This window comes from Prionailurus bengalensis, chromosome B4, assembly GCF_016509475.1.
Source record: "Prionailurus bengalensis isolate Pbe53 chromosome B4, Fcat_Pben_1.1_paternal_pri, whole genome shotgun sequence".
NCBI lineage: Eukaryota > Metazoa > Chordata > Mammalia > Carnivora > Felidae > Prionailurus > Prionailurus bengalensis.
This window is the reverse complement of record NC_057358.1, coordinates 38,579,839-38,592,234: the sequence shown is the minus strand read 5'-3', so window position 1 is coordinate 38,592,234 and position 12,396 is coordinate 38,579,839. Positions and strand designations below refer to the sequence as shown.

At 42.8% G+C, this 12,396-nt stretch overlaps 1 protein-coding gene across 1 annotated transcript in view; it reads right to left on the bottom strand.

Moving 5' to 3' along the window:
- The window catches only part of PRMT8 (protein arginine methyltransferase 8), a 97,888-nt gene that overhangs the window by 18,448 nt on the left and 67,044 nt on the right, over window positions 1–12,396 (bottom strand). The window contains exons 5-6 of the mRNA XM_043564954.1: window positions 6,012–6,154; window positions 5,299–5,386 (exon numbers count right to left, since the gene is read on the bottom strand). Of these exons, the coding sequence (XP_043420889.1) occupies window positions 5,299–5,386; window positions 6,012–6,154 (231 nt within the window). The remainder of the gene's footprint in view (window positions 1–5,298; window positions 5,387–6,011; window positions 6,155–12,396) is intronic.

Below are 12,396 nucleotides of genomic sequence, written 5' to 3'. Positions count from 1 at the left end.
AAGAAGTCTCTGTGCATAATGGTTAAAGTCCTAAGCTTCAGAGTTCAAATCGAGGCTCTGCCATATATTTCCTATGTAATCTCAGTGAAAATTTACCTCTCAAAGAGTTGGTTTCTTCTTTAAAATAGAGATTATTATATAATTACAATGACTCTATTTGGTTGTTATGAGGTTTAAATGTGATAATATATGCAAAGTGCATAAGACAATGTCTGGCACATAGCTGCTGATACATAATAGTTGTTATCATTATGTGGCTTGAGCTCTGGGCTTTGCCACCATCTCAGCTGTGTGACCATGGACAGATCAATCCTTTTATCTAGGCTTGCTTGTAAAAGTGAGGAGTTTGGTTCAGTGCTTCTGTGCTCCAAAATCATCTGGTACACTTTTTAAAAATACAAATTCCTGGGCCCAAACCAGACCTACTGAATCAGAATCTCCAGATTTGGCATCGAGGAAGCTGGGATTTTACAAATCTATATAGGTAATTCCAACCAGAGTGTGAAAAACTTTGTGTTAGATGATCTTTAAAGGCCCATGCAGTTGTGAAATGATGAGCTTAATGTCTTATGCTTTTGTGAAACCTTTCCTAACCACTCCCAACAATGGGACTACTTCTATATTCTCAACACCTATAGGCCAGCATCTAGCACAATACAAGTGCACAAATAATGCTTTTTAAATTAAATTTAATTCCCAAATATTTAATGTCTACATTGCTTTGCAATGCCCAGTGTTTTAGTTACGTTTTCAGAGGTTAATTCCTATTTTTCTCCCCAGCTAAACTACCCTGTCTTCAATTATTCAGGAGAAAGTTCACCCAGGACATTAGATTAGTTTTCTCTTCTTTCTGCTAACCGTTCATTTCCCACTAGCTCCTTTAATATATGTGGCTCAGGGATGGGACAACAACAAATCAAATAGGTTTGTTTTTTGCTGCAATTTCTTGTCTATTGCCTGAGTGTATGTGGAGTGAGGGCTATTGTCTACCCAAAAATATTGTTAATAATTTTCTTATTTAAATTGAAAAAAATAACATCAGAAAGACCTGTGAACTTTTGTTAATGGATTAAAAACCAAACTCTTGAAAAGGACTGCCCTGTGGTATAATGAATGCAACTAAGGCAACAACAAAGCCCAGACCTATCATCATTACAGACTAGATTGACTCAAATTTCCACTTTAACAGCCTGACAGAGGAAAAAGCATACTCTTTTCTGGGCATAAATGCTGTGCATCTGTCTCTATTGTGCCTTTACTGACAATGCCCAGCATTAAGAAAAAATTACAAGGTGAATGATAAAGGAAAAAAATATGACCCATAATCAGAAGAAAATAACAGTCAACAGAACCAGACTTAGAGACAGCCCAGATATTGGAATTATCCAATGGAGACTTTAAAGTACCTATAATAAGTATGTTAAAGAATCTAATGGAAAAACATGCATGAACAGATGGAGAATTTCACTGGTGAGACAGAAACTAAAAATGAGCTGATGGAAATGTTAGAAATGAAAATCACATATCAGAGAAGAAGAATTCTTTCAATGTGCTTACTAACAGAATGCAGACATCAGAGGAAATAATGAATAAACCTCAAAATAGGTCAATAAAAATTACCCAAACTTAAATACAAAGAGAAAAATAAAAGAAAAAAACCATATATAACACCCAAGATCCATGGGGCAATATCAAACAGTATCTAATATATGTGTAATTGGACTCCCCGAAGAAGAGAAAGAGAAATCAGGCAGAAAAAAATATTTGAAGAGATAATGACTGAAAATTTTCCTAAATGAATGAAATCATCAGCCCACCAATCCAAGAATGCTATAGAATACCAAGTGGGATAAATACAAAGAAAAACTCACATAGACACATCAGAGTCAACCTGATGAGTATCAAAATAAAAAGAATATCTCAAAAGCAATTTGCAGAAAAAGAAATATGAAGCACTAGAGAACACGTTTTACATTTCATTGGAGAGAGCTGTAGCTACATCCTCCTTTCCCACCCTGGCCCCACGACTTGGGTTTCTCTGCTAGAGCTAATGGGGCTGCCTCAGAATGTGCTCAGAGATAAAAAAAAAAAAATAGAGCAAGTGCCATGAGATGCTAATTACAGTTTCTCTTCTAGACAGAAGGGAAAACTTTCATACATTTCAGTCTCTCAAGAATGGAATCAACTCCTTCTATAAAATCAGAGACAGCCAGAGGATAGAACTCTGGATGTTGGGGGTGAAGTTGGAAAAGAACCCCATGGAAAGCAACTGAGTCCTCCAAGTGGTCCTGCCTTTCAACCCTCCAGTAGCAGGCACCACTGACTCCATAGGAGGCCTTCCTTTTCGTCTTCTCATGAGCCAGAAAGCTGGTCCCCATGTCTCTGACTCTCAGTAGGTTGTAGATTCACGTATTGGGTGAGGTTCATGTATTGGCTAAGAAATCAAATGCAACACTGACCACATTTCCTTCCAGTTTTAAGATTCTATAAATCTCGATAGCAGAAATGTAAAAATAAATAAATAAAGGTTGCTCCTCTCTTGGGGTTAAACACCTTGAACATTGTTTTACTATTTATTTTCATTCCTTTATTTGTTCATTCATTCACTCAACAAAATATGTACTGTGAGTCTAGTACATGCCAATCATTCACTTCTCTTTTTGTGTGTGTTCTCTAGCAGTTGATGAGCATATTGAAGGCAACTTCTGTGTTTCACTCATTCTTGTGTTTCCATGTTGCATGTGGTTGAGAAAGGAAAGGAGAGAAGAAAGGAGAGGGGAGGGAATAGGGGATAGGGGAGGGAAGGAGGGGAAGAGGGGAGAAGGGAAAGGGAGGGGCAAGGAGGAAGCTGTTTTGTAACAATTTACTTTATGAAAGGGTCTAGGCTGGTCTCATTCTCCTGCCCCACTTTAAGATTTTTCTTTTAGCTGGTTCTTGAAATTTGCTTACAATTGTTCCCTTAGCAACCAGCAACCTTTATGCTTTACTTTTGATTTAGAACTCAGAGTAACCAAAATCTCTGTTTATTTGAAACAGATTTCTAAACGGGCTCACTTCCTTTACTAAAAACAAAAACATATCATTAAAAAATTTTTAAATGGAAAACTTCACAGTGTTTTAAATTTTAAATGTATGTATGATTTTTATTTGGGGGGGTTGAGGTTTTTTGGAGGGGCAGAGGTTGGATAGAAGACTCCAGAGCAAATATTTTATGAGAAAAAAGGAGGCTGATGTAATTTTTTTTCCATTCCCAGAAGCTATGAAAATTGAAGTGAGCAGTGTGAGATTAAATCACATGATCTCCAGTCCTGGACTAGCATCTGAGTGGCAGCAATTGCCCTCTTGCACCTCCCAGGGTCTGCCCAGGGTCCTCTCCAGCTCCAGCTGGCTCATTACAACATGCATATGCCACAGGTTCCCAAACACAATCCAGGGGAAGGAAGAGGGCAAGGTATGTTTGCTTTTAAACCATGAAAAAGTTCCTTAAAGAGCTGTGCCCTGGGTCAGGACTCAATAAATATTTACACATAAGAATGAAGAATGCACCTGAAGTTTCTCCTCAAAACACTATTCAGTATAGTTACACAGAAAGAACTCCAAAAGCTGCATTATAATGCAGCTCCAGGGCAAAATATGCCCTATTTTACATGCATTTGATCAATGTTCACTGTTGAGTTGTTTCTGCAATCTACTGTGAGAGCACACCTGTCCTACATTCTGAGCCACCAGAGGCCAACAAGCTTGGCAGTCAGTCTCGCTTGCCAGAGCTACAAACAAGAAGGGGCTTAGTGACATGTTCAGAGCCTAGGTCCAGTCTGGTGCCATATACCACCAGGAACTGTCACATCCTTTGATATACATCATCTCACTTAATCCTCATGGTGCTAGTGTATGGGATTGACAATATAATCTCTGAGGTCAAAGGGGTTAGAGAATTTGTTTCCAGTCATCCAGGTAGGATTTGAACCCAGGGTTGACAGTCTTTGAATCATGATCATCTAACCTAGGCCACCTTCCCTCTCATTGCTCATCAAATGTTAGAAATGACACCAGACTGGCTGAAGGCAGAGGCCATAGAGCTTCAAATAACTGTCCCATTACTGTCTTCTCCTGGATCTGGCTCTGATGTTATATTATCATCAAATGTGATCTGTGTTTTGATGTTATATTTCCAGAAGGGTTTGAACATACACACACAAATATTCACATTCCATAGCACAGTCCAGCTGAGGTATTGTTGGGCACTAGCAATACTTAGATGGCAATTGTGTGAATCAATGGAGCAGTACTCTGTCAAACTCTGGAGTCTCTGCCTCCCAGGGCAGAAGGCGTTGAGCATATGTTCAGTCTGTGAACCCTTCCATGGTAATCTTGCCAAGGAGGGTTTGTTCACTGCAGGGGTAGGAACCGCAGGTCTACTGACTCCATCACTGTGTGGAGTTTCTGCCTCATGCTTGGGGTTGGATCATGCACGTGCTTGCCTGTGTGAGGGGTTCTTTACTCCTTTGTCATGTTTAGCTCTGGTTGAGGAGACATGGCCATTTCTAACTTACAAAAACACATTTGGAATAAGCTTGAAGACCTAACTTGTGTCACCAAGAAATGCTACCCTCTAAATTGAAAAGAACAAAGCATCCCTTTTGGACCAGATAAAACATTGGAGAGGTTGTTTGTTTTTTTTTTGTTTGCTTGCTTTTTTTCCCTAAGAGAACAAGGTTTCGGGTGATAAAGCAGTATAAATATAGGTTTGGATATGAGACGCCCAACATGCACACACACATATGCATGTACCCACGTGCACACACACAGTCTCCATCTCTCCCCACCCCCACTGCTGTCCATTCCCCCAAAAGAACCTCAAAGAAGAATTTGAGTAGCATGGAGACAGGATTGAGAATGGTCGACCTGGCTAGGAATCTGCCATTTCTGACCCTCTGTGGTGGACTTTTGAGATAACTGAACCTCCACAGGATCCCAGCCAGCTGGCCTGATGTGCTCTGCAAAAAATCAGCTTCAGCTGCTTCGATTCATTTTTCATTCACATTGCATTCATTCTCTCAGTCCAGGATATGCATCTTATACCAGCTGTATTGCTTATTTTCTCTCTGTAGACCTCCCACCCTTGGGACTAGAAGAAAACATTTAGAGAGAAGAATCCAGAATAAGTCACAGGTAAACTCTCCATAGGCATAGCAGCTATATTCATGAGATCAGATGCTCATCTCAGGGCCAATGAAGTGTCTCCAACCCCAAATGTACAAAAAAAAATATCCAATGAAAACTTAAAAGGTAACTTACAGTGGATTTTGAAGTCCTTGTACTGTCTGTCTTCAATTGCTACCACGTACAATGCTGCCCGGTCTGGAAACATAAGCCCTCCAGGTTTCTGTTGATGAATTGTGGGGAAATGGGTCTCGTAATCTATTCACCTGACAAAGACATCACATTTTGAACTGCACATAGAGTCACCAGACAGGCACCCCCTTGCCAGCATTTCTCATTCAGCAGACTGTCACCTTGGCCAGGGTTAGGGTTAGGATGGCAATGCTCAGTTTTTCTTTGGGAGCTAGGAGAATTTGAGGGACTTAGGTAGAGTTAATAGAACAAATGAACTGGGGAAAATGTTAGTCTATGAGGAACAGCAAAAGATGTTATAACCTTTAGCCCAGAGAAGCCAAGGTCATAAGCATGCTCAGCTCCCTGGCAGCCAAATAAGTCCTAAGCACCTGTTGATCAGAATAGATTTTTGTCTTGACAACAGAGAATGGGTGTTGTTTATGACCAAAGAGGCCAAGGATAGACCTACAGAATAATGTGATAGGTATGTTGGACCCAGGTACCATCATTCTGTCCTTTAAAGCAGATCTGGTTTAAAGAGAGGGTTCTGGAGGAGGTGACCTTTTAGCTCAACCTCTCTCTGGAGTACTCATGTTCTTCCTAGACTGTCGGCCAAGGGTAGAGCAGCAGGACAGCCAGCAGACCAACAAGGGGACAGCATGCAGGACACTTACCAGCCACTTGTCCCTGGCAAAGATCACCGTGTTGAGCATTGACTCATAGAACAGACAGTAGCCCATCCACTCGCTGATGATGATGTCTACCTTCTCCACAGGCAGCTCCACCTCTTCCACTTTACCCTTAAATATGGTGATGACTGGAAAATATGAACCCCACGGCCACACTTTGCAGGGACCCTAGCCTGGAACCATGAGCATCCCACATCAGGGCCAGACCTACAGGTTTTATCCCTGTTCTGATTCTGCTTTTAAGATGTGACGTACCTCATCCCTCACCAAGCTAGTTATACAAAAAGAACTGCAAACTACTTGTGTGTTTTCTTCCTAAAATCTACTGAGCAGTCACTATGCGTCTGGCCCTGTGCCAAGCTTGTGATATACACCCTATAATGTGGTCTTCCCAGCAACTCTATGAAGTAAACGCATTATTATTATTCTCATTCAGAACTGAAGCTTAGAGATGTTAAATGGTGGCTGTGGAAGTAGAGACCAGGTCTGATATGCTATGACTCTAACACTCTGATCATGGTGCCCATCCCATTTTAGGCTGCCATGATGGTCCAAATCCAAAGGGCAAGGATACCTATTGCTCTTGCATCTGTTCACATCCAGGGCTCATCTCCCAGTGGGTTCATGAGGAAGGCAACTTTGTGTCTTGACAAGAGCATGGGCTCTGTAGTCGGGAGTTTAAATCCTGATCTTCTCATTATTAACTATAGGACTTTCCAAAGGTTACTTGACCTAACTGAACTATGATTCCCCAGAGAATAAGCAGGGAGAATAGTATCTACTGAGTGGGTAGTTGAACTGATCTGATGAAACAGCAAATGTGAAGTGCCAGGTTCTTAGCCGGGGCTCAACAGAAGGTAGACATCATCTGACATTCCCCTGCCTTGCTGACCAGCTGATAGAGAAGTGAATGGGATATGGTTGGGAACACTCTCCTGCTCTTAGTGGCCTCTGCTCATAAGTCACTTCCAAGACCTTTCTATCCTTCTGTGGCAGGGAAACTTCTTATTTGGGGTTTTGATCATTTGACACAGTCGTACACATAATTTTGGAGTCTCTTTTTACATTTGTTGCCGTAAAGATCATAGCAAATACTATCTTAGATGTTGCTGTGAAATCGACAGGGTGATGTATTGGTTGGCTGATTCCATCTGAACATTTCCTCTGAAAGGATACACATATTCATGCTCTGAAATTCTCTTTCTGCACCATCTTCTGAAAAATCACACCATGCCTGAGCTTTGCTGGGAAAATTGAACAATAGCTTGTACTCAGGAGTGGAAAAAAAAACACATACATACACACAAAGAGAACAGATCTGTCCTGAATCTAAGCTTCATTAAAATTAATTTGGATTAGAGGTTGCTGCATGACAAAGGGCACACAGGTCACTGGTTTTGCTTCATGTCTTCACATTGAAAACACAGGTGATGGAATGCCCATTAGTAGCCTCTAATGATGATTTTCTCTTTGATATCTGGCATTTAATCAAGGCTTAATCATATAAGGCCTCCTCTGTAAGGAGTCAGACACTTTGCAGAAGCATATTGGCCCTGATCACTCTAGTATATGTGCTGCCGAAGCGAGCACGTGGCCCTGATCACTCTAAAGTGAGGCCCCCAGCTTGTGCGGCTTTCTTGGATGCTACTCATGAGCCCTACCCCTAAGGAAGGCCTAGTCACTTCCAAAATGTTCAGAAGGGGTAGGAAGAGGAGATATCAAAGCTCTGCTTCTCTGGGGGCTCCACAACTTAAGAGCAGGAGCTCAAGCAAAAGCAGGATGCAGGATGAACCAAGAGGATTCACACAGGGACAAAGTAAGGGATTTTTGAAAATGCAAATCGAGTGCCTAACTTATTTCTCATTCTGAAAAAGAACTGACAAATACATGCCTGGCCCACCTGCCTCATTATTTGAGTGCAAAGCCTGGTTTGTCTTACTTTTGCAAATTTGTTGTTGTTGAAGAATAGCTGACATATCATATGATATTAATTTCATGCACACAGCACCGTGATTTGACATTGCGAACTGATCACCACCATAAGTGTAGTTACTATCTGTCACCATACAAAGTTGATACAGATTATTGTCTATATTCCTCATACAGTACATTACATCTCCATGACTTATTTATTTTATAACTGGAAGTTTGTACCTCTTAATCCCCCTCACCCATTCCCCCACCACCCCCTACCGTACCTCTGGCAACCACCAATCTGTTCTTTGTATCTATGAGTCTGGGTTTTGTTTTGTTTTTTAAATTCCACTTACTAGTGAAATCATACAGTATTTATCTTTCTCTATCTGACTTATTTCACTTACTGTGATGCCCTCAAGGTGGCTTCCCTTTCTTCTCTCTTTGCACATTTCTTGCAGGCTCTTCCCTAATGCCTGCATGTGTCTGTGAGGCTATAGGTCTGCTCCATCTCTTACATTAGATCGTGACCTCCTTGTATCTCAGGAAGATGTGTTCTCCTGCCTGTGGTTACACCACAGCCTCCACTCTCAGTGCCTAGTATATGGTTCACTGAGAATGATTCCATAAACAGGACTCTAGTAGGGTGGCAAGAAGCAGAGATGGACAAGAATTTATAGTCCAGTCTGACAGATTGGTATGTACCCAATATTCCTTGGGTGTCCCCCAGCATGAGTGAATGCTGTCCCTGTTCTCTGCAGTAGTGCTCTATCCATTAGTTGCTATATCTTGATCACTATGGGTACAGCAGATGATAGGTAGGAAGACAGATAGACAGATGACAGAAGACAGAGAGACAGAGAGGGAGAGGGAGAGAGAGAGAGAGAGAGAGAGAGAGAGAGAGAGGGAGAGGGAGAGAGAATGAGAGTGGGTCACAGAAAGGCAGACGGAATCAATTAACCCTATTAAAAAATCAACAGTCTGCGTCTCTGTTCATTTAACATCACCCTTCTGCATCCAAACATTTCTCAGAGCAGATGTAGCCCCTACTTTGGCTGGTGAGTAGATGGGCCTTATGTGAAAGGAAAAAGGTAGGCTTCCCCTCAGCCAGTTGTGGACTGGATTCCAGACCCCATTCATGCCCTTGCCCAGGTGCTTCTGTAGAGTGCTCAATTTTCACAACCTCATGTTGGCACCCTGGAGACAGACAACTTCATTTTTGTTCCAGCCGACAGCAAACAAACCTTGATCAAACAGTTCCTCTCCTTTGGGGCCTCGATTTCCTTATTGGAGGAAGAAAAAAGGGGGGGATTGAACCTAAAATTCCCCAAGATGCTCTGCAGTGCCAAAATGCTTTGATTCTTCAAGTATGTATGAGCATGTAAAAGACATTGTGCAAAGTTTACTGGTAGCTGACACCAATAAAGAAGATGTACCTCCAACCTCCAGCTTGACTCGAATTTGTACAAATTCCTTAGGACCAATTTTTAAAGAAAGAGGCCACATTGTTTCCATGGACCCAAATATAATTGCCCAGCTGAATCATCAGGGATATTCTTCCTGTTTTCTATAGTCACCACTGGCAACCACTTAAACTCCCAGATTCAATTTCCTAGTCTGCAAAATGCTACCTCTTATGGTAGGCTTTATGGCACCTAACCAGGGGCTACTGGCCAGTGCATGGCAGCAGATTGGCTCCAAGAAGTGTGCAGGCATCCAACCCTTCTACATGTCAAGCTTTTTCAAGGGGATCTTAGCCACTGATTCTCATGTTCTGAGCAGCTATGGGCTGTAGAACTCTGCTCCCAATCTGATCCCCACATCACTAATACTGTGTTAACTCAAGGTTGCATTAAGGTCACTCTTTGGAGCTATGTTTTTATTCCATAAAGATTATCAAAAGTTTGTTCAAATAAGAGGACCATGGCTTGTGAATTTTGGAATGATTAATCATAACTAAGTGCACAACAGGGAGCAATAAACTCTAAACTCTAAATTGGGAGATCCTCCCCTGTAATTTCAAGTATGCAAATAAGACATCCAGATTTTTTTCTTTTTTTGGATTTGTTTTCTTTTCATCTTCAGTGTTCATTACAGAAATCTAGCCATTCTGACTCATGGTCATTGGTTTGACTTAAAAAAAAATGGGGTGACTGGGTGGCTCAGTCAGTTGAGTGTCCAACTCTTGATTTCAGCTCGGGTCATGGTCCCAGGGTCATGAGATCGAGCCCCATGTTGGGCTCCATGCTAAGAGTGGAGCCTGCTTAAGATTCTCTCTCTCTCTCTCTCTCTCTCTCTCTCTCTCAAATAAAAACTAAAAATAAATTTAAAAAATTAAACCTAAAACCAAAAACCAAAAAACAATTTGGGCAAGCCTGATCTCATTTGGGCCTCCCACATGTCCATCAGAGTCAGGTGACCCTACAGGTCTGGAGTTAGTAGTCTCCCCAGTTTACAGTCCTCTGTTCCCCAGAGCAGATCTTGTGTAATGGAGGAGTGGGCATGAGGGTCATGAGTGTGAGGCAGGGAGCATGCTCTGAGGTGGTAGAGCCTCTCTGATGCCACCCCCACCACAGCATGGACACCAGCTGCCCCTCAGCTCCTTTTCCATGTTGTTCACAGGCCTATTTTGGCGACACCCATGCCAGCTGCCAAACAGCTTCTGGGGGCCTGATTCACCTCCAGGCTACGATCTCCTCTTCTTAATTGTCTATTTCAGTTTCCTATTTCTGAGACCTAGCAGAGCACTTGACCCCTCACAAACATTCAAAAATCATTACTGAATGAATGAATGGATGAATAAGCAATTTTGAAAAAAGGATATTTGGGTTCAAAGACAAAAGATCCTCAAACTAGTCCTAATTATGATAGTAAAAAATTGCTGGCATTTGAATAGCAGCTTGCAGAGTGATTTCACTTACATTATCTCTATAACCCTCACAGGAACCTGTGTGGTTGGTTTTATTATTCCATCTGCCTAAATGAGAGAACTGGAGTTTAGAGAAATCAAAAGGTAGAGCCAAAGGCTAGGCCAATTGTGTAACCCTGGTACAAGTCACCAGCCTCCCTGAGATTCCCCTCCTTTGTCTGCCAGTGGATATAATACTTGACTTACCCACAACAATCGTGGGATTGTTGTGGACACCAAGCAGCTGCTTGGGAATGATGGGAGAAAAGAAACCTGAGAAGGCCAAGGATTAACCTATCCTTCTCCTGAAGGCCAGTCAGGTTGGTTAGTAGGGTGAGGAGAGGTAGAACCATCTTGAGCCATCAGGGTGGTGGAGGTGGAACTGAGACACCTCCCTGGTATCAGCCTTGCCTCAGCTTTCTGCCCTCATCTTCTCCAAGGTCCAGATGCATGGATAAACCTCTCTTACAAGGTCAGTCAGTGTAAGCCCCATTCTTGGGCCAGTGGTGGTGGCAGAAAGAAGACACCAATAACTTTACCCCCAATATCTGGTGGAACTTGGAAAATACCCTGCAGCAAACAGATCCCATAACTGGAGCTGGCATAGATGAGCCATGTGTGCTATGTAGCCTCCATATATTAGAACCTTCAGTATGGTACCCCTCTTTCTTCCATAACCCCCCATTCACCCAAGAACATAGGGCTTGAGCTTCTGCCTTGCCCCTAGTGCATAATCTGCCTGGCTTCATGTCCTGACCTGCTCTGGCTCCCTTGAGGACTGAGGGCCTACTCTGCTTAGCTAGAGCTCTGAAGTCCTGCTAGCTTTGGCCTGAGCCCTTCCCTCCCCAGACACCCTGCACTGGCTGGACTAATACTTGGGCAATCAAAACCATCCTGGGACTCACCCCACCCCAACCTATCGCCCACCACTTAGAATCCCTAGCATGGCACAGCCTGAGTGCATACCCCACACATTGGCCACAGGCAGAGGATTGTGGGGGCTTAGCCAAGTAGGGTAGGGATTAAGAAGGCAGGGGTACTGGACAGGGTTTTTGAATCAGTGTGAATGTAGAAGGCAGCAAAGCCTTCCCTAGGCTCTGGGACTCTGAAATCATTCCAGGTATCACTGTCACCCAATACTTAGAGTTTACAGGCACAAAATGTCTTCCATCTCAGGGAGCTGGCACCAGTGGTCCCTCTGTGTGATACATGTCTGTCTACTCAGCAGGTGGCTTCTTCACTAGTCAAGTCTGTGCCTCAGTGCCCTCGATCCAGAAGCTTCTGCACTTCCAGTGCTGTGCTGGTCAGTGTCTAAAACTGGCTCCAGGAGGGGGAAAAAGGCACCTGCTGGTGTCGGTGGTGTAAATATTTCCACCATGGCTGATTTCTGTTGTTCACGCTGGGATGTCACCCGTGCACAGTTGGGAAGAAAAGTGCAGAATCAGCTCTCACAAGGGGTGTGAACTGTGAGCCAGTTCCATCATGCCATTGCGATCCCCCAGTCAGAAGTGGGCACCCCACTTTTCTCAAGGACTCCATCATGTTTCT